The sequence below is a fragment of the Cydia splendana genome, chromosome 7 (genome assembly GCF_910591565.1).
Source record: "Cydia splendana chromosome 7, ilCydSple1.2, whole genome shotgun sequence".
In the NCBI taxonomy this organism is placed as follows: domain Eukaryota; kingdom Metazoa; phylum Arthropoda; class Insecta; order Lepidoptera; family Tortricidae; genus Cydia; species Cydia splendana.
Window position 1 is genome coordinate 3,977,674 of NC_085966.1, and position 25,459 is coordinate 4,003,132.

The 25,459-nt window shown below is 37.0% G+C and overlaps 1 protein-coding gene across 1 annotated transcript in view; it reads right to left on the reverse strand.

The window, feature by feature from the left end:
- Positions 1-25,459, reverse strand: part of LOC134791984 (bone morphogenetic protein 1) — a 130,244-nt gene that overhangs the window by 102,812 nt on the left and 1,973 nt on the right. Inside the window, exon 2 of the mRNA XM_063763081.1 lies at positions 11,122-11,356. Within this exon, the coding sequence (XP_063619151.1) occupies positions 11,122-11,311 (190 nt within the window). The 5' untranslated portion in view covers positions 11,312-11,356. The remainder of the gene's footprint in view (positions 1-11,121; positions 11,357-25,459) is intronic.

The following is a 25,459-nucleotide window of genomic DNA, read 5'->3' on the forward strand; positions in this document are numbered from 1 at the left end:
GTCCAGTCCACACCGTGCAGTCCACATGGCTTATGACAATATGGAGACGAATTAACATGCGGTTGTGATCCTGAGCAATGAGGGAACGAGAACATAGTATGAGTTACAATAGACAGATTTTTTATTTATTATTTATATGTACACGATTTAATCAAGGGCAAAATCCATAAACACAAAAATTACATTACACAATATAGGTACATTATTTTGCACACAATTTCAGTTAAATGTACAGCATACGTAATTACACCCCAAAATAATGAGAATACACGTAATTAGAAGTTTTCCAAGCGTACCTCCCCTATGTCCTTCAGGCATTGCGTTAGCAAAAGGAAAAATAGCCTCCAGTGAAGGCATGTTAAAGTGGCCTCGATTGTACCGCGATGTGCTAAAGGAAACGTCACTTTTTAGGGTTCCGTACCCAAAGGGTAAAACGGGACCCTATTACTAAGACTTCGCTGTCCGTCCGTCCGTCCGTCCGTCCGTCCGTCCGTCCGTCCGTCCGTCCGTCCGTCCGTCCGTCCGTCCGTCCGTCCGTCCGACAGTTGAAATTTTCACAGATGATGTATTTCTGTTGCCGCTATAACAACAAATACTAAAAACAGAATAAAATAAAGAGTTAAATGGGGCTCCCATACAACAAACGTGATTTTTGACCAAAGTTAAGCAACGTCGGGAGTGGTCAGTACTTGGATGGGTGACCGTTTTTTTTTTTGCTTTTTTTTTCGTTTTTTTTTTTGCATTATGATACGGAATCCTTCGTGCGCGAGTCCGACTCGCACTTGCCCGGTTTTTATGATACACTTAGTGGCAAAATTATAGGGAGCCACTGGGCAGTTCATGTAATAGTTGGCGTTTAGTGTTTATTAAGTAGTGGCTTATTATGAAAAGACCGACATTTTGGTGAAGGTGTAGCGTGAAAAAGGAAATAACTAAGATGATCATAAGGAGGATCATTTCTGGGAAAGGAAAATATTACTTCTATTCTTTACTCTATTCTCCTATTATCCTATGTCTTTAGGGGCCTTAAATGTGTCCGTTAAAAAGAAAATATTTTTTAAGATAATTATATTATTAATTTAACTTAAATGGATATACTTAGTTTTAATTTCAAATTACATTTTGTAAAATATGTAAGAAAAATGTTCTTAAAATTATTGGTCAACGTATTTTTCTGCCATTCTGTATGAACGCTATAATATAAACAGGTCCTTAATATATCATAGGCATTATTTTAATAAGCAGTAAAATTAGACAGTAACAGTATTAAAATCCACAATGGTTGCACTATTATCGTCTATCATGCCATGCGTCACTATCTAACATACTCGTTAGAGAGTGACGGGCACGGTGGTACACCATAAAAGCGCGACCATCATAGGCCCGCCGGTTTCGACGCAAGCTGTCAGCGTGCCCTATCAGCTATCTCTCATGTTAGTAGGGCCCGGGCCCTTAAACACAAAGAGGTCATTATGACGAGAAAGTAAAACAAAAGCGTACCTCATATTCCAGTTGAGTTTGTGTTATTATCAGACTGAAATCGAATCAGATTTATTAACACATTCTTTGCCCTTAAGTGGTACAGGTAATGCTCGTAGCGCATAGCCATGTTTTCGCCGTATGGAGCGCGTAGTCGCTACGAACATAGTACTCGACTGTCGGGTTCTTGGCCCTGAATATGTTAATGTATGAATCGCGGTCCTATTTTGATTTCTACGACACCAGCCGAGCTAGCACATGATTGGCGCGACAGTATCTGATTCTGGCCCCCAGATAGATTACCCGTACCTCTTTATCACTTTTGACACTGACATATCACTTTTGACACTGACATATCTAATCCATATCGTATCTAGCCGTAATATTTGACGTATCTTAAAGTTCGAATCAGGCAGCTAGTCTCTCTACCTTCTTCTTATATTTAATTGAGTACCAATAATTACACACGTTTTTAAATACCCTAACTACACTAAATTATCTCATTATGACCAAAATCTAATTTAATTAAACAGCGCATACATAAACCCAATAAATGGCGTTAATTTATTAACAAACCATTACTTTAATGAGAACCGCACCGAAACTAAATGCATATGCATCGAAGGTTTTCATAAATCAGGCGCGCTACGCCGCCGTAGCGGTCGTAGCAGGCTCTACGGGGGCTACGCGTCTACGATTTACTGCAGTTCGCTACGAAAAATTAATGAAAACGTCGAGTTTTTTTTTTACCTGCCTGTGGCAGGTTGAGCCCGCGAGGGTATTTTGCTTAAATGCAGTATAAACGCTGTAGATTAAATTTTAATGTTCGTTCCGTGTCGAGAGTAAAGAAATATTTTGTAGATAAATTAGTAGTAGTGCGGAACTAAGCTGGTAGGTTAGAAAAATGTTGTTTGTATAATTTAAACTAAGTAAATTAAGTAAGTTTTCTAGATAAATACTAGTAGTGCGGAACTAAGCTGGTAGGTTAGAAAAATGGGTTTTGTATAATTTAAACTAAGTAAATAAAAATAGTTAGGTACTGTAAATCAAAAAAAAAAAAAAAAAAAAGTTGGAAATTTTTCACATAAATATTTATTGCAATAAATTATAACTCAGTGAAATCGGAAAACAACTCAGGAAAAATGATAGTAAGATGGAAATGCAAAGCTTAGTTGGTAGATTTGTTGGCAAAAGATTGTGGTCATGCCGAGGTGGTATTTTTTTTACATAATTACGAGTATTGTAATTTTCGCTTAATACCTACCTAAATAGAATAATAATTGTTGATGAAGATTAAGACAACATTAAAATTACAACAATGCTGTATATTCACATAATATGTAATAGTAGGTACTTACGTACAGTCACCTACACTAATATGTTACACAATGGAGGCCGCAAAAATATCTGACACAATCTTATTTGTAGAGTCATAAGAGCGTGTCACATAATTTTTGCGGCCTTCTGTACATATACAAAGTACTTCAAGTGACTGTACATATACAAAGTACTTCAAGTGACTGTACATATACAAAGTACTTCAAGTGACTGTACATATACAAAGTACTTCAAGTGACTGTACATATACAAAGTACTTCAAGTGACTGTACATATACAAAGTACTTCAAGTGACTGTACATATACAAAGTACTTCAAGTGACTGTACATATACAAAGGTACTTACCTACTTAATTAAGTTAAATCTAAAAAATAAGATTTAAAGCAACGTAAAGATATTGTAAAAAACTTGATTCCACAATCCGAAGTCGTAGTGAAATGGAGTGTACTAACAAATTGCAAGCTCGTTCGAGCTCGAAAGCTCTTCGAGGAGCGATCTTACGAGTATTTGATCACTTGCAACTGTGCTAGTGATTCTTGAACCGGAGTCGATTCTAATCTCACGATTTGTTATGGTTTTTACCTGGTTTTGATACGACCTTGACGACTGGTGATATCGACGTATATCTCAGGACGGGCCTTACGGGCACTAAAAATGGTACTAGTTCAGCGGTGTCACTCACGAATTCGAGCCAATCGCGTGCAGTCTAACGCTTAGTTGCGACCAGTCGCGCGCGTGATGCGAACTCATCAACCAATCGCGTTGTAGCGGTGTCACATCCCGATGGCATTCTCCTGTAGCTGTTTTTGTCATAGGTGCCTTCCGATATCCGATATCGGAAAGGCGCTTCCGATAAATTCAGCCATGTCAGAGCCGATAATATTTGTCTGGTGCGTATGTCTAGGCATAATGCTTGTTGTAGCGTTTATGACCGCTGCAGACGGCGCCCGGGCGCGCTTCCTCGGCCTGACTACGCGGATGTAGGATCCTACATCTGATATCGGATCGGACAATGTGAAAACGCTCTTATTGATACGAATAAGATGCACTGCAAGTCGTGTCAAGGTCGTATCATAACAAAATATTTTTTAACAGATTTTAAAAATCAGAATCGGCGTCCTGGTTTTTAGGGTTCCGTACCCAAAGGGTAAAAACGGGACCCTATTACTAAGACTTCGCTGTCCGTCCGTCCGTTCGTCCGTCCGTCCGTCTGTCACCAGGCTATATCTCATGAACCGTGATGGCTAAGCAGTTGAAATTTTCACAGATGATGTATTTCTGTTGCCGCTATAACAACAAATACTAAAAAGTACGGAACCCTCGGTGGGCGAGTCCGACTCGCACTTGTCAGGTTTTTATACAATGTTTGTAGTTTAAGTTTAAAGTACTGAATGCTTCAAAGTAATCTCGAAGCTGAAGTGAGAAACGTCATGCATGTTTTATGTTGGGTTCTATTTGATTTTTGTTTCACTCTTGATATTACGAGATAATGTAAATTAACGATGAACGCCCCATGTTCATATGACACTGATAGAAACTAGTCAAGATGACATTGATAGAAAATACCAATCGAAACTTAAATAATGTATGGCAATAGTCTACTGACTTTTAAATACCGATATTTTGTGGCGTTTTTCGATGTACGATTCTCATCTTGGCAAGGCCCCAGGATATTTTGACAATTTGCCTTAACAACTCGGTTTGACCAAAAATTTACATGATTTATTTTTAATTTAAGCATCTATAGCTATTAGGTATGGCAATGTATAAAAATATTTTTCTTAAAATCATGTTTCAACCATTTAATGCCAATAAAGAAGCAATAATTCAAGGCCACTCGCTCAAAAAGTTGGTACCGTACCTAATATTAATAAAATATAAAATTGACTTTGCATTATCCAATATTGGTTTATTTTTCTCTCAAGGCTACATTACATTCAAGTAACAGATTCTTCGATAGCCTCTAGAGCGGTTGAGTATCGTTCCAAATCACGACCGAAATTTTCGTAACAACGTCTTATATCGGCAAAATTAGGTGCTCCAACATCAAAAGGGACTCGTAGCATTTTTGCCGACTTCGCGAATATTTTTAATAACGAAAAAATCTATAAACTCAGCGAATTAATCCAATTTGTCGTCTTGAAACGGTTTAGAATGAAATTAAAATACCATCTCCGAGTGACAGTTCCAAATTTAAATTTCGCTTAGTTTTAATTTGATTTGGTGTCGCTGGCTGGAATTAAAAACTATTTGCTTCTAATTGGCTTTTGCCTACGATTTTGTACTAAGAGTTCGTTAATATTGTGCTGTCATGCGATTTCATCTACCCATAGCCCTGTGCATGATCTATAGGGGGCAACATAGGTGCCTTATTCTTATTTATTTATTCATAAAATAATTTTACATTGTGTTTGAATTATGTTATAAATAACTTAAAACTACAAGAACAATGCCGTTAGATTTTTAACGCGAGGCGTAAATGTGTCTATGCTTCCGATGTAGCCCATAAGATGGCAGAACCTACTATGCACAAGGAAACGTACCGACGCGAACGGTAGATGGTAGCACTTGCTTTGTCAATGTACATGACAATGTGCACATATGTTTCCGATTCAGGCCACAAGATGGCAGACCCTCCAACGCGCACGGTCCCTATTCTTTAAATCTTAGAAACATACAAGAAATAATAATTTATTTTTAAACGATATCTTCACATGATCGGTCAATTATTTCAAGTAACCCAAAATTGGTTATCATAATACTACAAACATAGTTATTTATTGTAAAATAAACATAAAAATTATACTTATTGAATATAAATACAGCTAATTTATGTGTTAACGTGTAAATTATTACTGCGCAAAATTTAATTCTTATAAATTAGTCATGTTGCCTTTACGTAAAGCTATTTATTAAATAAAAACACTGTCAAAAAAGCGTGACATTATGATGAACAAAGCAACTCTTTTTATCAAAATTCATTCCCGTTATCCGTCTTTACGAACTGAAATAACATTACACATTTACATTCATTATAACTAAAATATACTGATTAGTATGTATGTCTATGTATGTTTATGGTTATACGTATTTAATTATGTTTATCTATATTAATGTTTTGTGTTGTTTGGTTATATTCAATTCGACTTTTCATATTTTTTCTTTGCGCCACCTACCGTATATTCTAAGTCTATTGTCTCCGGTACCCAAAGGTTGTCTGGAAGAGATCGCTCTTAAGCGATAAGACCGCCTGTTGTTACCTCTATTGTCTTTGTTTATGTTACTGTACATTTATTGTAAAGTACGAGTATGTGAGGTGTGCAATAAAGAGTATTGTATTGTATTGTATTATAACACTTTAAACTCTCGCGTTTTGTACACATATTTAATTACACAAACGGGTCTACCGCGATATAATTTCATTATTTTTACGGAAAGACTCAGTCTTAAGCCGTGACCACAGCTGGTGCAACTCAGCTGAAACGTCGGAATTAAAGGTAAAAATAATGAAATTATATCGCGGTAGACCCGTTTGTGTAATTGTATTGTATTGTATTGTACCCGGATATCTATTTAAAATAAACTCAAAGTTAAACGAAGACGATCAACAGCTAAACAAATAACGGCGAAAACACCGTTCAATCGTCAGGAATAAATCGGCGCCGGGTTGAAAACCGGTATTGTCCGATTTTTACGGTTCGCTTGATGAGGGTCCGCTTTATTGACTTTAAAGGTTTATGGAGTGCCGGATTCCACTTTACGGCGCCGTGTCCGGCCCGGACCGATAAAGGTTGTCGGTTTTTACCGATTGAGTTTAGATAACGATAAACGAGTATTGGAATTGTCTTTTACAGTGTTGCTTTCGAAATTGTATACGTTTTTCCGTTGCTAGGTATAGGGTCATTGCGCTAGTTTTCGTCCACTTAACGCAATTAAAGATATATAGATGTATAGGAAATAATTTAATATAAACACAAATTTGGACTTATTGCAATCGTTAATGTCTATATATCTAAGTATCTACATAGAAGCGTTATTTCGCAAGACACAAATTAAAAATTAAATACCTATATTCATTGCTAATCCATCAAGTGGACGAAAACTAGCGCAATGACCCTATATACTCGGGAGTATTGAACCTCCTATTACGTGTACGGCACGTTACTTGTACGTACAGTCACCTGCAATAATATGTTACACAACAAAGGCCGCCTAAAATAATTAAAATATATCTGACACGATCTTATTAAATTTGTAGAGCCGAGCGTGTCACATATTTTTGCGGCCTTCGAAGAGTAACATATTATTGCAGGTGACTGTATACAAAATAGATAGATGATAGATAGATAGATAAAAAACTTTATTCGTTTCCACAACATACATGGTACATAGATGAAAGAAGACATGCAGCTTAAAATTATCATAAAAATTAATTTACAAATCTTAAAGTAAAAGAAAAATAAAACAAATGCAAAACCATGTGTCGTGGCAGAGCATAGGCGCTGGCTCAGCATGGTGATGCGGCAAGCCACATCGCTGATATTCTGCCAGGACCTTTTACAAAAATGAAAAGACTGTACAACGCTTAATTCTTATAAATCTTACTTAACTAAGGTAATGATGCTCATGTTGTGTGTTGTGTGTCTACTGGCACGTGCTTCTGTGCATGAGATGTGGTAATATCCGATCCCGGACTTGTTTTATATTATTATTGAGATTAAATTTAGATGTTACCCTAAGATTTTACTAAAATTTGAAATTGAACATAACTATAAATGAGACTACATCATCTAGAAGGGAGACAGCCTTGAAGTTTTTGATGGTTTAAAAGGTGTAATAGATATTTAATTTTAAAATTGGATTTATTTTTATTTAAATGTCATTTTGGCGGAGGAATGTTGTTCCAACATTTTGTTGCACGGTAGCGGAAACTCCCTTTAAAAGCAGCGGACCTGTGTTTAGGGACTTGTAGCACGGCTGCTCGTGACGCTCTAGGTTGGTGGTGGTTGTTAGTGAGCCATACAAGTTTATTAAATAGATAGGTGGTATAATGTATTTGAATTTAAACTATCTTGTGTGCTTGAAACTATACAGATGCCGCCTGCGTCAAGGCAGCAACAATCATGTTGCAACAGTAAGGGTAACATTCCATTTCTGACCGCAGCTGCACTACTAGTACGAACACGTCGGTGTTATTGTCAATTTCCATAGTAAAATTGGTGAAGGAAAACATCGTGAGGAAACCTGCATACATCTGCGAAGAAATTCAAAGGTGTATGTGAAGTCCCCAATCCGCATTGGGCTAGCGTGGGGACTATAGCCCAAGCCCTCTCGCGCATGAGAGGAGGCCTGTGCCCAGCAGTGGGACGTATATAGGCTGAAATGATGATGATGATGATAGTAAAATTAATGGTAGTCCTGCTGTCGTTGGAAATGGACTGTCACCTTAATGGAGCTGCAATTACCATCCGAATGTCACCTTAATAGTTATTTACGATACAAGTACCTACGATAATTAATTCGCAACGAGTGGCGAATTTTTAAAACACGACCGAGATGTACTGTAAAGTTAGTTAACAGTAGGTACCTACATCTAGTGCTCCGTTACGACACTATAATAAGCAGATTACGCAACTACATCGAAAATTTAAAGCTCCATATGTACCGTAAAACGTTGTACGATACACGTGCGCATAGGTAATTCGCAACAAATTTTCTTGTTTTCGAACTTGTATCGTAAATAACTATTACAGTACATATGGTCGTATTTTCCAGCACTAGTTTTTATTTTTATTTTTTTTTAATGAAACAGACGGATCACCTGATGGTAAGCGATTACCGCCGCCCATGGACACCCACAACACCAGAAGGGTTGCAAGCGCGTTGCCGGCCTTTAAGATGGGAGTACGCTCTTTTCTTGAAACTAAAATACTACTACTACTAGTGCAGTGCAGTAGTAGTGTAGTAGTACTAGTGTAGTACTAGTGCTTAAAATAGCACTTTTCGTGCGTATGTCAAAAGTTTAAAGGGCCATAAATATGTACTGTAAAACGTTGTACGTTGTACGATACACGTGCGAATAGGTAATTCGCCACTCGTTTCGAATTTCCTCTTTTCCGTACATGTATCGTAAATAACTATTACAGTACATAATATATGGTCCTATTTTCCCGCACTAGTGCGTAAAATAGCACTTCGTGCGATGTCAAAAGTTTAAAGGGCCATATGTACTGTAAAACGTTGTACGATACACGTGCGAATAGGTAATTTGCAACTCGTGTCGATTTAAAACACTCCCTTCGGTCGTGTTTTAATTTATCGCCACTCGTTTCGAATTCCCTCTTTTCCGCACTTGTATCGTAAATAACTATTATAGTTAAGTAGTTATTTCATATATGTACCTATGATATGTTACAAGTTATCAGTTGGCAGGTACATTATATCAAATTTCACCTGAATAAATTCAACAGTTTAAAAATATAAGTAGTACAAAAAGTTTTACATTTAACAGAGTAGGATCAATTTTAGTACCTCACACCAAACGCATAGTTTAAAACTCTAAACTGAATTCAAGTCACCGGCCCCATAAAAACACAATTAGCAGCACTAAAACTGTTACTGAAATTGAAAAAGTTTCAGAGCGAACATTCAAAAATTGAACTATTCAGGAATCTGAGGGGACAAAGAATTAAATTCTACCTCGAGGCCTGGCCATTAAAAAGTGCTAAAACAGAAATCAACGGCTGGCGATAAAACCCTCTTTCATTGAAATTCTAAAGGGTGGTGGTGCGGGAGATCAGCGGGACAAACAGACGATTGGGTATTTTCGGAGGTCATTATCTGTTTGCGTTGTAGTATTTATTCGGCGGGTGGACCGATTTCAGAGTAACATTTTAATTTGAAAGCTACATTTGGCTTAGGCGAAACTCTGTCAAAATTCATTTCGTCTCCTCGAATTGTGTCATTTAGCAAAAGTAGAAGACACTTTCTGAGGATCCTTTTCTAATATCGAATATCGAATTAATATATTGTATAGCTCGTGTCATTCACGAAGACGCGTGCCTTGACTCGTATTGTCACGTTATCACCTTATAAAACAAAGTCCCCCGCCGCGTTTGGCTGTTTGTGTGTTTGTATGTTTGTTCGCGATAAACTCAAAAACTACTGAACGTATTTTCATGCGGTTTTCACCTATCTATAGAGTGATTCTTGAGGAAGGTTTAGGTGTATAATGTGTTAACCCGTCCGAAGCCGGGGCGCGTCGCTAGTCGTGGATAACACGCACTATATCTCAGGAAGTTACTTTCAAGATATGTCACTTTTTGCAGAGTAGAGTACCCTTTTTTACATAAAAACGCCCATTGCAGTACATATGTTACAATGACTTGATGTCAATATCGGCGTAGGTCTAGAGTGCAGTTATACAATTATCAATATTTCTTCGCAGTATAGCGGTCAAAACTCTATCGATTCTGGACTTTAATATGCACAAACGACGTCCATTACCTACAGTTAGGTACAGTCGCCTTCAGATATATCGGAGCGGCCGAGGTGCTCAAAAATATCTGAACACGCACTCTAGCACCTTGACAATAGGGGCTTGTTCAGATATTTGTGAGTACCTTGGCCGCTTCGATATATCTGACGGCGACTGTACCTAAAGTTGAACTATTTGATTAAAATAAATCATGTCCATGTCATTATGCCCTAATTTCTGAAAATAAAAATAACCATAGGTGTGGTTAGATTTTGGCTTAACCTGAAAATACATCCCTTTTAAGTTTTTGTTTCTTAGAGCTAGACCAAATTAAACAAAGGTTTGTATAAGGATACGCTAATTTCCCATATTCTATCCCACAGCCTAAATAAAACTGTGAAATTCGCCGGGCAATCAGTTGAAAATGATGGAATCATAAGGTGTCCACGCCGGAAATCCGGTTTTGCGCCCCTTTAACGGCATCGAAAACCCCGCGTTTAATGTTCGGAGGTAAAATGGTTTCGGAAAACGAACGTAAAATGTTATTTTAACTCGATTTTAGATTTTAATTTGCGATCATGTTGGGTTGATTGGACTAAAAGTGAGAAATAACAGATTTTGGGAAATTTATGTTTTGCGTCGCTATAGAAATCGATTTGAACACTCGTCAGCTTATAGTATTTTATGCAACCGTTGTATAAGAAGGGTCAAAAAAGGCGAGTGGCGTTGCGTAGGCAAAATAGTAACATTATGAGTCATAGAATGATCATGATTATATTGTTTATATTTAAATTGTACCTAAAGCGAAGTGAAAGAATAAACTTACCAGCTTTGCACGGATCCATCCCAAGATCCCCCGAATCCTTATGTTCCACATGCATCGTCATGAGCTCCTCTATCGTATACCTATGCGACTCCCTCCCCTCTACCGAGCTAACTTCGGGCACTGCGCACACGATTATTGTCAGTAGCGCGCCGACCGTCGCGACGGACGCACGTCTACACCGGGACTTCATTTTGTTTTATGCACTCACAAACACTATAACATTGTTTGATGTCACCTGAAACAATAAGAATAATATTAGATTTGTACCTACTCATACAAAACTAGTACTTATACTGACATTTTTATGCAGAAATTAATAAAATAGTTACTTGATTACAGGAAATCACCATGATGACCACTTTATTAATGAATTTGTTCATAATATGTTTATGCAATTTTGTATAAAGTGGTAAAGGTCACTGCCAAATAGGTAGGCTACTGTATCTAAGTATTTAAGAATAATAAAAATAAGTCATCTTGTCTGGAAATTTCTAAGAAATTGACGCTACTGTGCCGGTGAAAAACTGGTTTAGCTTACGACCTAGTTTAACTCGAAATTGTGTTTGACAGTTTCCTAGATTTTAAATTCAAATACTTTCAAATTGTCTGCTTAATAGGTAATGCATGAACATTATGAACAATGAGAAGTGTATCTTTTCAATTAATCTCCAGCCTGTCAACTAAATGTAATAGGTACAGTCGCCATCAGATATATCGGAGCGGCCAAGGTGCTCACAAATATCGGAACACGCCTCTATTGTCAGGGCGTTAGAGCGCGTGTTCAGATATTGTGAACACCTTGGCCGCTCCTATATATCTGATGGCGACTGTACCTGGCTCCTTAGCCACACATGCACCATTCCACTAACCCGGGGTTAACCGGTTAAACCTGGAGTTACCATGGTTACCAGTACAATTTGACATTAGGTTAACGGTTTAACCGCTTAACCCCGGGTTAGTGGGATGGTGCAAGTGGGCCTAAGTAAGATTATACAAATATAATAACCCAAAGTTTAACTTATCTAAACAAAGTAATCCGTTATCAAAGTTACTATTATAATATCAATTATAACCCTTTCTACGCCCAAGCACGTTCATTGAAATTAATACAATAGCATATTTCAAAAGATTCCAACGTGAGGGCTGATGGGGCTTTGGGTTGCCTATTGTTTACCATCTGTGTGTTATTCAATCATTTCAATTGAATTAACGCAAACTTTGGAAAAGGACCCTCGTCCACTACAACTGTGAAGCTTTAACATGTATTTTTTATCGAAAAACGATAAAAAAAATATACTCTGTATCTTTAGGTATTTAAATAAATAAATAAATATTATAGGACATTTTTACACAAATTGACTAAGCCACACGGTAAGCTCAAGAAGGCTTTTGTTGTGGGTACTCAGACAACGATATATATAATATATAAATACTTAAATACATAGAAAACAACCATGACTCAGGAACAAATATCTGTATCATCATACAAATAAATGCCCTTACCAGGATTCGAACCCGGGACCATCGGCTTCATAGGCAGGGTCACTACCCACTAGGCCAGACCGGTCGTCAAATAACAGTAAACAAAATGTACCCTCAAATGGCTCCATAAGCCAGCTGAGGTTAGAAGACGTTACACGATCAAATAATGTAGGTTAAAGTCAGGTCGTTCAGTGACTGATCCAGGCGGTTTTGTAATTGGTCGGTTAACCAATAAATGTTATAACTACCCGAAAATGTACAATTTGTTGGTTTACTTTTATTTAAATACCTAAAGATACAGACTTTAGTAACGGATCGTATTATATTATGTTAATGACAATTCGAAAAAGCTTGTGGCTGGGCCTACTCGAATAAATGAATATTTTGAAGTTTGAAGTTATAATTGATTTCGTTAGTTTGTTATTCAATTAAATAGAAAAGTAATATTGTTTTAGTGGTTAGATTACCTTCGCAATTGTGCCTAATGCCGAAGTTTCGAAATTTTCGAACAATGAAGACTAAATTATAGATGTGGTTCTTATAACGTGTCAATAATCCATCTTAGAACCGCAAATCTCCATCCCCATAACACAACTGTAACAAAACTATTCAAACTCCTCACTAATGGCAGAGACCACAACAAGACGCCACTATTTGCCAACAGAACCCTAACTAGAGCTCTTTCCATTGCTTACTTAAGTAATTTAGTTTAACCAGTTAATGTATGACCCAATCTTATAAAATCTTATCTTATTATTTCGGAAGCCCTTGCACAGATTAGATACACTTCGACACATTGAGATCTTTTGTGCAATCTTCCTCTAAAGAGCAACCTCTGGAGTTTTTTAGACCATCTCCGTGTGACGGATGCATGATAGAGTTCAAGAGCAGCGCTTTGAATTCCTTCGCTTCCTGGTAGCCTGCTTCAAAATACTTCATTATCTAACTGGTGAAGTGATGTCCCGTAGAGGGGCCCACAGATTACCAGTTCGCCAGACAATATCAGCCTGTCAGTTAAACGGACAGTGTCAGTTCCGAACAACTGACAGGCTGATATCGTCCGGCGAACTGATCATCTGAAGGCCCCTTAAAAGTCAAGTCAATTTCCGTTCTGAACATTCAATCCGTCACTCATTTTAACAAGGAAATTGACAGTGACATCGCCCACGTCATCGCGCCGCAGAAGCAAAGCAATGCCGTAACATTTACTGTTGCAGTCTTCCGAATATCACAACCTAATCACAAATAAATAATCGGAGATCATACTTATATTGGTTTCTTTGAGACGCTCGCTTACCGACTCGGAATACAGACCTTGAGTTTAAACGATCCCCTAAACTTTCACCTTTAAGCAAAATGTAATAATTTACTTGTAAATTAAGGGCAGTTACGCCCCTTTTCTATTGAAAGTATTTTGAACAGAGATTTAGTACCTGCTGTTTAACTTTTTTAAGTATTGAGGCGATTTCTTGAGGTTGGACTTTGATTTCACTTAGGATATCGAAGACGATGGTTCACAATTAATATCTAAGTAAGTTTCTTAAAAGTAAGTCTTGCTTGAGTATCTCCTCCTTAAATATATTAAAACGAGTCACTCAAGTATTTAGTCTGTGGCCAAAATCATCAAAATCGGTTTAGGTAGTTCTTAGTTAACTCTTAGTAGGAACTTAAACTCTTTATGAAACGTATTGAAAAAACCGTGTACGGAATTTCCCGCAGACGGATTCAGCCGCATTGACATTGATAATATATCATAGAAGTGTCTCGAACACTTCATTGGCTAATAATGCTAATGGCTAATGCATTGAATTTTATTCAAATATCTACTATTATTTTACACACAAACTCTCAACCATGCCACTTAGTAGGTATGTCTTTAACATAATCTATGTGAAGGTGCAGAAGTTAGGCAATTTGAGCTCGCAAGTTTGAGCTACTTAGCATACTTTCAGTAGCGGTTGCGTGTCATCATATTATGCTATGAAACATTTCATAAAACTCTACTTTAGCTAAGGAGAGGTATCACTTGTGAAATTTTAATCTGAATAACATGATATGAAATAGTTTAAAAACAAAATCTAAAAACCTTTCCTCTAAATGGAATCACCAAATATTATTTTATTCATCATTGTCGGTGGAGTAATCGCCATTCCGTTCTTCTCTCTACCACTGTTTTGAGCTCCTGATACGTCACTACATTAATCTTCTCTTTGGCCTGGTCAATATATGCACGTCTCGGTCTTCCTCTGCCTCTCTGTTTTTCTATTATTTTATTATAAATAGGAATTAAGTACATCGTATGACGGGTTTAGTTTTTGAAATAAAAAATAAAATATATGCGTATGTTGAAATTAAATATGTGCAGGTGAGTGAAAACAAACACTAGCGTGCAAAAAACATCTACATTACTAGGAATTTTAGTACACAGAATAAATTTAATTTAATGAAGAGAAATTAAGGGATTCTATTTAATGGGATAGCAAACGAGCAGCAGTAGGCGAACCTGATGGGAAGCGGTCACCGTCGCCCTTGGGCATAATAAATTAATAATAATATAAGCAACATTGGAGGACTCACTTATTTGTTGCCGAACCTTGTGAACCGTCCATAAGATACATAATTAAATAAATATTAGGGGACATCTTACACAGATAAACCTAGCTCCAAACTATCAAATGCTTGTACTAAATATGGGTGCTAGGCGACGATATACATACCTATGTAGATAAATACATACTTATATACCTACATAGAAAACACCCATGACTCAGGAACAAATATTTGTGTTCATCACACAAATGAATGCCATTACCGGGATTCGAACCCAGGACCATTGGCTTCACAGGCAGGGTCACTACTCACTAGGCCAGACTGGTCGTCTGTTAATTAGTATATAAGATAGGTTTGGGATAAGCCATTTGAAAAAATAATCATATTTGAACAGCGCAAAAACACCCCTAGTTTTTTTATCACTCACCTCATAAAACTAAGTCCCCCGCTGCGTCTGTCTGTTTGTGTGTTTGTATGTTTGTTCGCGATAAACTCAAAAACTGAGCGGATTTTCATGCGGTTTTCACCTATCCATAGAGTGATTCTTGAGGAAGGTTTAGGTATATAATTTGTTAACCCGGTGCGAAGCCGGGGCGGGTCGCTAGTCAGTCAATAATATTAGTTGTAAAAATTGTTGACTAATGTCGGCCAGGACCCGAAGTGACTGATAACGCGGGTCACGGCCGGCGATAAGGGTATCCTCGCGGAGAAATGTTTTTATTTGTCCCGCGAATGCGATAACATGAGTCACTTTTACGGAAAAAAAAATTGATAAAAAAGGGTAGCCTATAATGTTATAATATATAAAGTTTAAGCTACGTCATTTCTTAGTGTTTTATTAGTTTGGTGATACATATTATACACAAGCGCCGAAGCTACGAATATTCGTAGGTGTGCATATTTCGCGATGTTGTCATAATATCTAAATTAAAAATAAAAAAAAATCTCCCTAAAGGGACCCACTGATTAACAGTCCGCCGGACGGTATCGGCCTGTAAGTTAGAACAAAACTTTGACAATTCCGAACAACTGACAGGCCGTTATCGTCCGGCGGACTGTTAATCAGTGGGCCCCTTAAGACTCGTCATACTCTGAGAGAAAAAGGCAATAATTAAGTAAACTATTACTATAGGACTACACTTGACATCGTGAAAAACAAAATACAAATCACAAATTTACATATAGAAAACATAGATGTAAATAATCATCATCATCTTCCTCGCGTTGTCCCTGCATTTTGCCACGGCTCATGGGAGCCTGGGGTCCGCTTGGTAACTAATCCCAAGAATTGGCGTAGGCCCTAGTTTTTACGAGAGCGACTGTCATCTGACCTTCCAATCCAGAGGGTAAACTAGGCCTTATTGGGATTAGTCCGGTTTCCTCACGATGTTTTGCTTCACCGAAAAGCGACTGGTAAATATCAAATGATATTTCGTACATAAGTTCCGATTCTCATTACGATCAATACTATGAAATAATGTAAAACGTAATATTCTAAGGACTATCAATTCGTCGTAATCAGCCACTGTTCTTTGACCCTAGCCATTCACACTTATTGCACAACCGGCACACACCTTTATAGAAAAACAAACTTTATCTCATAATGTTACGGTTCTTTTCTGCTATTTGCCGGCCTGAGTTGAGTCGTTGTGAATTGCATGGGTGCGGCGGGCAGCTATCGGAGTAATGATAAGAGATACATTCCAATAATAGAGTACTCTAGCTTTCTTTGTGTGGGGATGATAGCAAATGGTTTTGGTAACTGTTCGCTATTGGGGTTATATGGACGATTGGGTTCTTTGGAAATTAGGTCATGTAAGTGACGCGACGTGGAGAGCAGGCCATGGAGAGACTTGTTGTCCAGGGACGGGTCAATGGCTGCAGGTCAAGAGGACGTTCCCCAATGCGTTGGACGGATCAGATAAAAGCCCTTACCAACACCCCACTTAACACATGTGCCAGAGAAGCATCTGCCAGGGAGAACTGGCGTAGAATCGTTCGTCGTTCAACGTGACCACGACTGCTCTGCCAAGAGTAATTCGACGGAGAAGAAGAAGAAGTCAGAGTAGACATTGTAGCAAAAAGGACATTAATCGTCACAATATTTCTCTATAGGTACTCTGTAACTTTAGGTACACCAAATACAAAACCACCTGGATCATGTCACTGAACGACCTGACTTTAACCTACATTATTTGATCATGTAATATTTTCATCTACCCTCAGATGGCTCCTTACCATTTGAGGGTATCTTTTGTTTACTTTTATTTAAATACCTAAAGAAGAGTATAGTTCTAGAAGCAATGGATAGGTAGAATAACTAAGCATAGGGCATTCATTTGTGCTCAGCACGGATACTTGTTCGCGAGTTATGGGTGTTATGTATTTATTGAAATTGAAATTAAAATTTAAAATATATATTTCAGATTTACATCCATATTTGTTAGTTTAACTTAGGAGCTAATGTTAATTTTTGTACTTAATATGATATTATACAACTATATGTATATACCTAAACTATTTTCTAAATTTAAGAAATCCTATAACTTGGCGAATCCAATGCGCCAGTATAGGATTCTCAAGCCTCTCTGCAATTACCTCCAGAATGCTGTTGGTACTGCCCCTAAGCCTGCCCATCATCGAGACGATTCTCTTTCGCATAACTGAAATTATATTTATATATAATTATGTTTGTAAGTATGTTGTTGTTCGATTTATATGTATAGTTAAGAATATATGTATATCGTCGCCGCCTTAGTACAAGCTAGCTTAGTTTGGGGCTAGGCCAAAATATACTCGTATTGAGTAAAAAAAATTCTAACTCCAAAACAATACAAACATTGTCCTAAAATTAAGCTTACCAGAAATTTCAAGTTTCCGAAAAGCTTACCTAGTTGATTCTTCCAAAACTTCCAAAAGCAAAGCTTTAATTAATACCTAATCAGCCTTCACCTAAAACACGAGAGATTTAAAGTTAAAATTTTACGTCAAAGTGCTTTAAGATGTTGGACAACTATACATTTTAGATACTCATTTTCGTTACAAGTTTTGTAGGCTTTGCCAAAATAACAATCGTATACATGTATCGACAAACGCCAAACGAAAAGAAAAAACCGGCCAAGTGCAAGTCGGGCTCAAATAACGGCATAAAATCACGTTTGTTGTATGGGAGCCCCAATTAAATATTTATTACATTCTGTTAGTTGTTATAGCGGCAACAGAAATATACTGGGTCAAGCAAGATCTTGTCAGTAGAAAAAGGCGGCAAATTTGAAAAATGTAGGCGCGAAGTGATATCGTCCCATAGAAAATTTGAATTTCGCGCCTTTTTCTACTAACAAGATTTGCTTGACCATCTACACATCATCTGTGAAAATTTCAACTGCCTATCTATCACGGTTCATGAGATACAGGATACAGCCTGGTGGCAGACAAACAGACAGGCGGACAGCGGAGTCTTAGTAATAGGGTCCCGTTTTTACCCTTTGGGTACGGAACCCTATAAATGTATCGGGACGACAGATGCTACGAAAAATCACGTGAGTTTCCATACGTTATTTAGGTTTCGATCTGCAATTTATTTAGTTCGATGACGATTGTAAAACATTACAAATCTAATCAAAATTAATGCTATTAAAAATGTATCATTCAAAATCATCTAGTTTAACATCTAATTTCTAGATGTTAAACTAGATGTTAAACTATAGTACCTATTCAATAAGCAATTAATTACTAAGCGACCAGTTTGTAGCCATACGATTAAATAAATAAATAAATTCAAAATCATCACTTAGCACCACTTGCATCATTCTACTAACCCGGGGTTAACCGGTTAAACCGTTAACCAAGTGTTAAATTGTACTGGTAACCATGGTAACTCCAGGCATAAACGGTTAACCCCGGGTTAGTGGGATGGTGCAAGTGGCCCTTAAAAGTTAAACCTACCAACAAACATGAGGAAAGAACTAAATAATTGCATAAAATTACTTTGCCACGCTTATAAATGGATAAAATGCGACGTTCCCATCAGTTTTTGATGTATAAAAGAGTGAATTGCAAAAAAAAATTACGTAACCAAGCGCAGTTAAGAAGCTATGATTAGTCTTAACTTAATTGATTCATTTGTGTTACGAAAATTAACCATGTAAATTCTATTGTATTGTACCTATTTATTGTACTTAATTCGTACACATAATAAGTTAGCATACGCTAACACATTTCATGCATCTAACTTAAATAGAAATGGCTTAACTGTGATACTGATAACACAATGGAATCAATTAACTTTAGACTACTTAATTACTACAGGTGCTCAACTATGTACATTTTTTTTGCAATTTACTCAAAAGAGCCTTTACGAGCTGGTGTGGTAAAAAAATATTTGGCGCAGCCTGTACTTCACGTGAATATCCATATTTGACATATGTCTACCGCATCCCATAAAAAATGCAATTTCAGGATTGTGCGTTATCATTGAATTTTATTTAAAACATCAATCCTCACATAGCAATGGAACAAATTTGTAAAAAAAATAAACGTTAACCTAGCCTCCAGTCTCGTCCATTTCAGTGTCGGAAAATGTCGACATTTTTTAATTTTTATCTCTTTTAGCAATATAAACACGGTTGGGATTTATTTTTAGTACCTAATAGTATTTTGTGCAACAGTTACATAATAAGGGTTTTTAAAATTCAAGGGCGGAAGTTACAAAATAATAACGAAGTAGAGTTTTGTAACACAGGCGAATTTTAAGACCCTATTATGTACATAGGTACCTACCGTTGCACAAAATATTTTTTCTAAGACAGCGCCAAAAACCTAAAATGCGTTAACTGCCATGATAGTGTGGGATTAAGTCGATCAGTGTAAAATTTTCCTATAATATTTATCTGTTTCATATTGAGTTTTTATGAACAATATCGCATTATTTATATCATAAAACAATGGCAATTAAGTTATGACCACTCCAAATTACTGTCATTAATTTATACAAATATCAACCACTTTTAATTAAATGTTCACAGGTTAATCTCCAAAAACGTCGCTCGCACGTCACATCTCCCTGCGTAGTTAGTCGCTATGAAATTATACAAATTGCTTGGGTTGAAATTTAAATGGTTACCGCGGCGTTGGTCGTAAATCTTCGGAACGTACTGAATATAAACGTGTACTGTGTGTATAATCAATGTGGATTTTATGTCATTTTAATATAATTTCCCGTGTGTGATTGGATTAATGTAGTTGAAGGAAAATTACGTTGGTTTAGGGGTACCTACGCATTAAAGCTTTAAAGTTTGTTATATTTACACACAAAACTCGGACGATCATAGGGATTGAACTTTTATTGCGGATCACGGAAAAATACCTGACGAGTAAAATTGAAACCAAAAAAAGAGACTAATATTGTCAAATTACATTGATGTGATTGATTGATGAATTAAAAAATAATGCGCCGGATGAGGAAATTAGAAGACTGGCACTAGTCTGTAGCTGCAGGTATTTAAATAAAAGTAAACAAAATCTACCCTCAATTGGCTCCTTAAGCCAGTTGAGGGTAGATGAAAAAATTACATGATCAAAGAATGTAGGTTAAAGTCAGGTCGTTCAGTGACAGATCCAGGCGGTTTTGTATTTGGTTGGTTAACCAATAAATGTTATAACTACCCAAAAATGTAGAAATTGTTTTTTTACTTTTATTTAAATACCTAAAGATACAGAGTTATAGAAAGAAATGATTGGCGATTACTCCACCGACAAGACAAGAGCAAAGCTCTTGAGTACCTAATGATGATGATGACGATGACATTGATGACGTTGTTGAGTTAAGGGTTTGTAATGTTTTTTTTTCTAAAATTGTCAATCCCAACAAACTGTAGAAGATTTAACAAAAAAAAATTACAGCAATATTTTTGACACATACTATAATTAATATTCCATTGAATGATGGCTTATATTATTGTGATATCGAGATCATTGTCTCAGCATTATTTATTTTATCTTCATATTACATTTATATTTGTGCCTATTAATTTTAAGCATCAAGTTTTAGTGTCCTTTACACATCCCGCACCAACTATGCTTCTCTGTTTGGCCTAAAGGTTGACTGGTAGAGAAAGCCGTGTAGCATTAAGCCCGTCTTTTGTCACTGTATATTTATCACTGTGCAATAAAGTTTAAATAAATAAAATTACTCGTTTAGGTAATGTACAATTATTCAGTCAGATACCAGTTTCTCTACAAATAAAATGTATTGCGGATGTTACATGAAGATCATGTTAACGCCATACTATCACGTGCCATAACATCCTTAACAGCCATCAACCTCACCGTTATCCGGCGCTATAAATTCCAAATTCACACTGGTTTCTCTTACGGCTGTTATGTGTGTAATATAATAACGAAGACAAACATACATTTACAATGTAAATGTAGCTAAGAGTCAGGAAGGCAGGTAATTTCGGGTCTACGCCTCGCGGAGCAATTTATCCCATTTAATTATAATAATATGCTCGGAATCACGCTAACTGAATACAGTGAGTTAGGTATTTAAGACGGAAATTATACTATAGTTGTGTAATGTTGTGTCAAACACTCGCTGCACGCGAATACTTACGTGCTCTCACATCTAACTGTGGCGGACTTGCCAAAGTTCAAAGAAATTTAAACTAACTTTAGTGATCCGAAACCCGCGACCGAAGGACCGGAAAACCCTTTTTATTGAAAGGCTTTTTAAAGGTAACCCTATAAAGGGGTTATCAGATCTTAAGTTTACGCTTAACTCGCTACTGTAGCTATTGGGACTAATTATTAACGTTATCGGATTTAAATGTAACTACCCAAGTACCCATAGTATTTTTGATTATTTATTTATACCTACCTGTATCCCTAGTCTAATTTTCATTCGATAACGTGACGTGACGTACGCGTTTGAGTTAAGAGCCAACGGGAGTGGTCATTTCTCCATACAAACGTACTCCTCGTTTTCCTCCGTGGTTTTTGAAGCTAGAGCAATGATTTTTTCAACACAGATTAATATTGTCAATATCTGTGTCGGACCGTTTTGCTTTTTTTGATATTTTTGTTTTTTAAGGCGCTAGAGCCCTTCAAAAATGGCCAAAATGGCCTAATTGACTATGCCGCAATGAGAGGCGTGGCATTCAAAACTGATATCAATTAGCCAAAAAAGCAAAACGGTCCGACACAGATAATTTCATAATCATTTAGATTTCCAAATTTGGTAACGATTGGTTAAGTTTTGGAGGAGGAAACAGAGAAGTACGAAACCTCGATTTTTGAGATTTTTACGCAGGATTTTTCGCCTTGTCCTTATCGCACTACTTTTAGGTGCCGTTTCCGTTAGCGAGACGGGTATATTTACCTAAAATATTTAAAACTCAGCTCCTGTTTCGTCTTAAGTCTCAATAGGGAGGATTACTGCAATGTTCTGCCGCCAGAGTGCAGCACTAGTGCACATAGTAAACATCAATTAATACTTATTTATACGAATACATCAATCAATTCATTAGGTATCCGTTACAGGAAGAATAAATTGAGTGGCTTCTTGTTTTCAGAGCAAGTAAGATTAATCATAATAATTATGAATTACTGTTCAAATGTTTTTGGCTTCTTGTATTATTTAGGGTGTCGAAAAAATATAAATATGTCGTATAAATCATTTCTTTAAATTTTACCGAGTTACTATAAATACATATTTAAGGATAAAATAATCACTTCACCAAAAGTCAAACTAGCAAAACTGAGCAAAACTAATTCTACATCTCCCGGGCCCTATCATTTGAACAATTAAAATGTTGAGCGCACCTGGCTTCAATATGAATATCTTATTAAACCAAGAGTCATGAATTCAAGATTTTACGACAAAAGGTACCGTACTTCTGCAATGAAATTGAGACTAACTGCCGTATTCGAACTTCAAGATATTCACAAGAGACGACACGTACTAGATCCATTCTGGATACGTTATAGTTTAGATATCAACTAGTTCTCTTTTGCAGCGCAATTCGGGCAACCAATATCACTTTTACGTTAGATAGAGTAAGATATCTATTAGATGTGAATTGGATCTCTAAGTCATATCCTGTGGAAATCGTTCAACAGTATCTCCAGAATCGCGCAAATGTCAAATTTGACTGGTTAGATCTTAAACATATCGTTATCGTATCTTGGTGATGTCTAATAGATGTCTATTTCAAAATCCGAATCGGGCCCTAAGGGCCAGTTGCCAGTTGCACCAACCACAGTTAACAGACTGATCAACGTCACGCAGTAGAGATCTATGAAACTTCCCATACAATAAAATTTAGCGAACGCTCAAAGCTGTGACAGACGGTTTGGTGCAACCGACCTGGCCCCAATTTCACCACGGTGACAGGTGCGACAATTGTAAAATCACTGTTGCTGACGTCACAGGCATCCATGGGCTACGGCTACCACTTACCATCGGGCGGGCCGTATTCTTGTTTGCCACCATCATTGTTTTATTAAAAAAAACTTTATTATATCGGAAAAAAACTGATATTTCTTTTGCGAAGTTTCTGACAATTGTCAAGATTTAGAAGAATTGTAGGTAATTCTTGACAGGTAATGAGTTATATGTCGGAATTTCGTGACAATTGTAGTGTTTTTGTGACAATTGTCATAAACTTAGCAAGAGAAATATCTGTTTTTTTCCGATATAATAAAGTTTTTTTTTAATAATACAATGATGGTGGCAAACAGGAATACGGACCGCCCGATGGTAAGCGGTAACCGTAGCCCATGGATGCCTGTGACGTCAGCAACAGTGATGTTTTACGATTGTCGCACCTGTTACCGTGGTGAAATTGGAGCCTGGTCTCTGCTGCGTGGCGTCGATCAGTCTGTTAACTGTGGTTGGTGCAACTGGCCCTAATATATTAATTATCATATAGAAAGCAGCAGCCATTACTCTCTTTTCTTCAGTACCAAGTTGGGTGAAAAAAAAAATACGTTTTGTCCCATTGGTTGGTAAGTTCGAATTGCTTTCTAATTGAAACTTACATTTTGACGTCAAAATTATGTCATTTGTTATCATTCATCGTCTGTCTCGCTCACGCCAGTACCTAAAAGTACGGTCATTTAAATATGAGCAAAGAGAATAGAGTGTATAGAGGCGGATTGTCAAAGTAAATTATGTAGCCACTGTAAATCTACTGCCATCTTTCGACAGAAGATTAAAACTGTTAGAACGCCATTTGACTTTGATCCTTATTCTTTCACTGATATGTGTTAACTTGTTAAATTTAACGCCATCTACTTGACTGTAGTACCTAGTAGGCCAAAGGTATGGTGCAATCTTACGAGCGATGGCGCCATTACCTTCAGCCTACTCTCGAGTAGATGGCGTTAATATTAATATTTAACAAGTTAACACATATCAGTGAAAGAATAAGGATCAAAGTCAAATGGCGTTCTAACAGTTTTAATCTTCTGTCGAAAGATGGCAGTAAATGTACCGTAGCTACATAATTTATCATGACACTAACTCTCTATTGAGCAAAGTACACGCGCGACTGATAATTTTGATGTTAAAATGTACCCACGTTCGGATTGACCCCCATGATTCAGTTAAATGGTGCACGGTCCTAGAAACAACTGGTTAAGTGTGCGCAGTGACCACGCATTTGATGAATACGGTCCGTTTTGGATGGATCTTGAGATTACCAGATTAACCCGTTGCCCTAGTTTGTCTAATAATGACCCAACGGCATAGTTGTGTGTTTTTGTCATAGAACGTAGGATCGTAATAGAAGTGGTATATGCGTGCCTCCGTGAGAGACAAAACATACGCAATGCGACACTATGATTGGTCGAATTTATTTGTTACCCACCATAATCCATACTAAATTTACGGTGGGGAACAAATAAAACGTGAGTCTGTGACAAGGACAAACAATAATAGCTCTTTCGCTGCTACTCCTACTGAAAGATACATAAGACTATCCTGTTCGGTCACTTCCCCCCACCCCTCATGCTAGATCCAATTATATACTATGTAGATTCATGGTTTTTGTGTTGTCCATGGGGAATGTTCTCGCACGAGAACATTCTTAATTTAAAACGGAGAACGTTCTCGAGAGCCGCACAACTATACCCAACGGCCATGTTGTTAAACTTCAAAACAAGAAATTATTACTGGGCTTTTTACAAGATGGTTTATTATTCAGTGAATAAAAATAGCTACATCAGCCATTATAATGATGACAATTTAAGTAAGTACCTAATTTACGTTGTTACGCGAAATATTTACATGATAAATTCTCGTTAA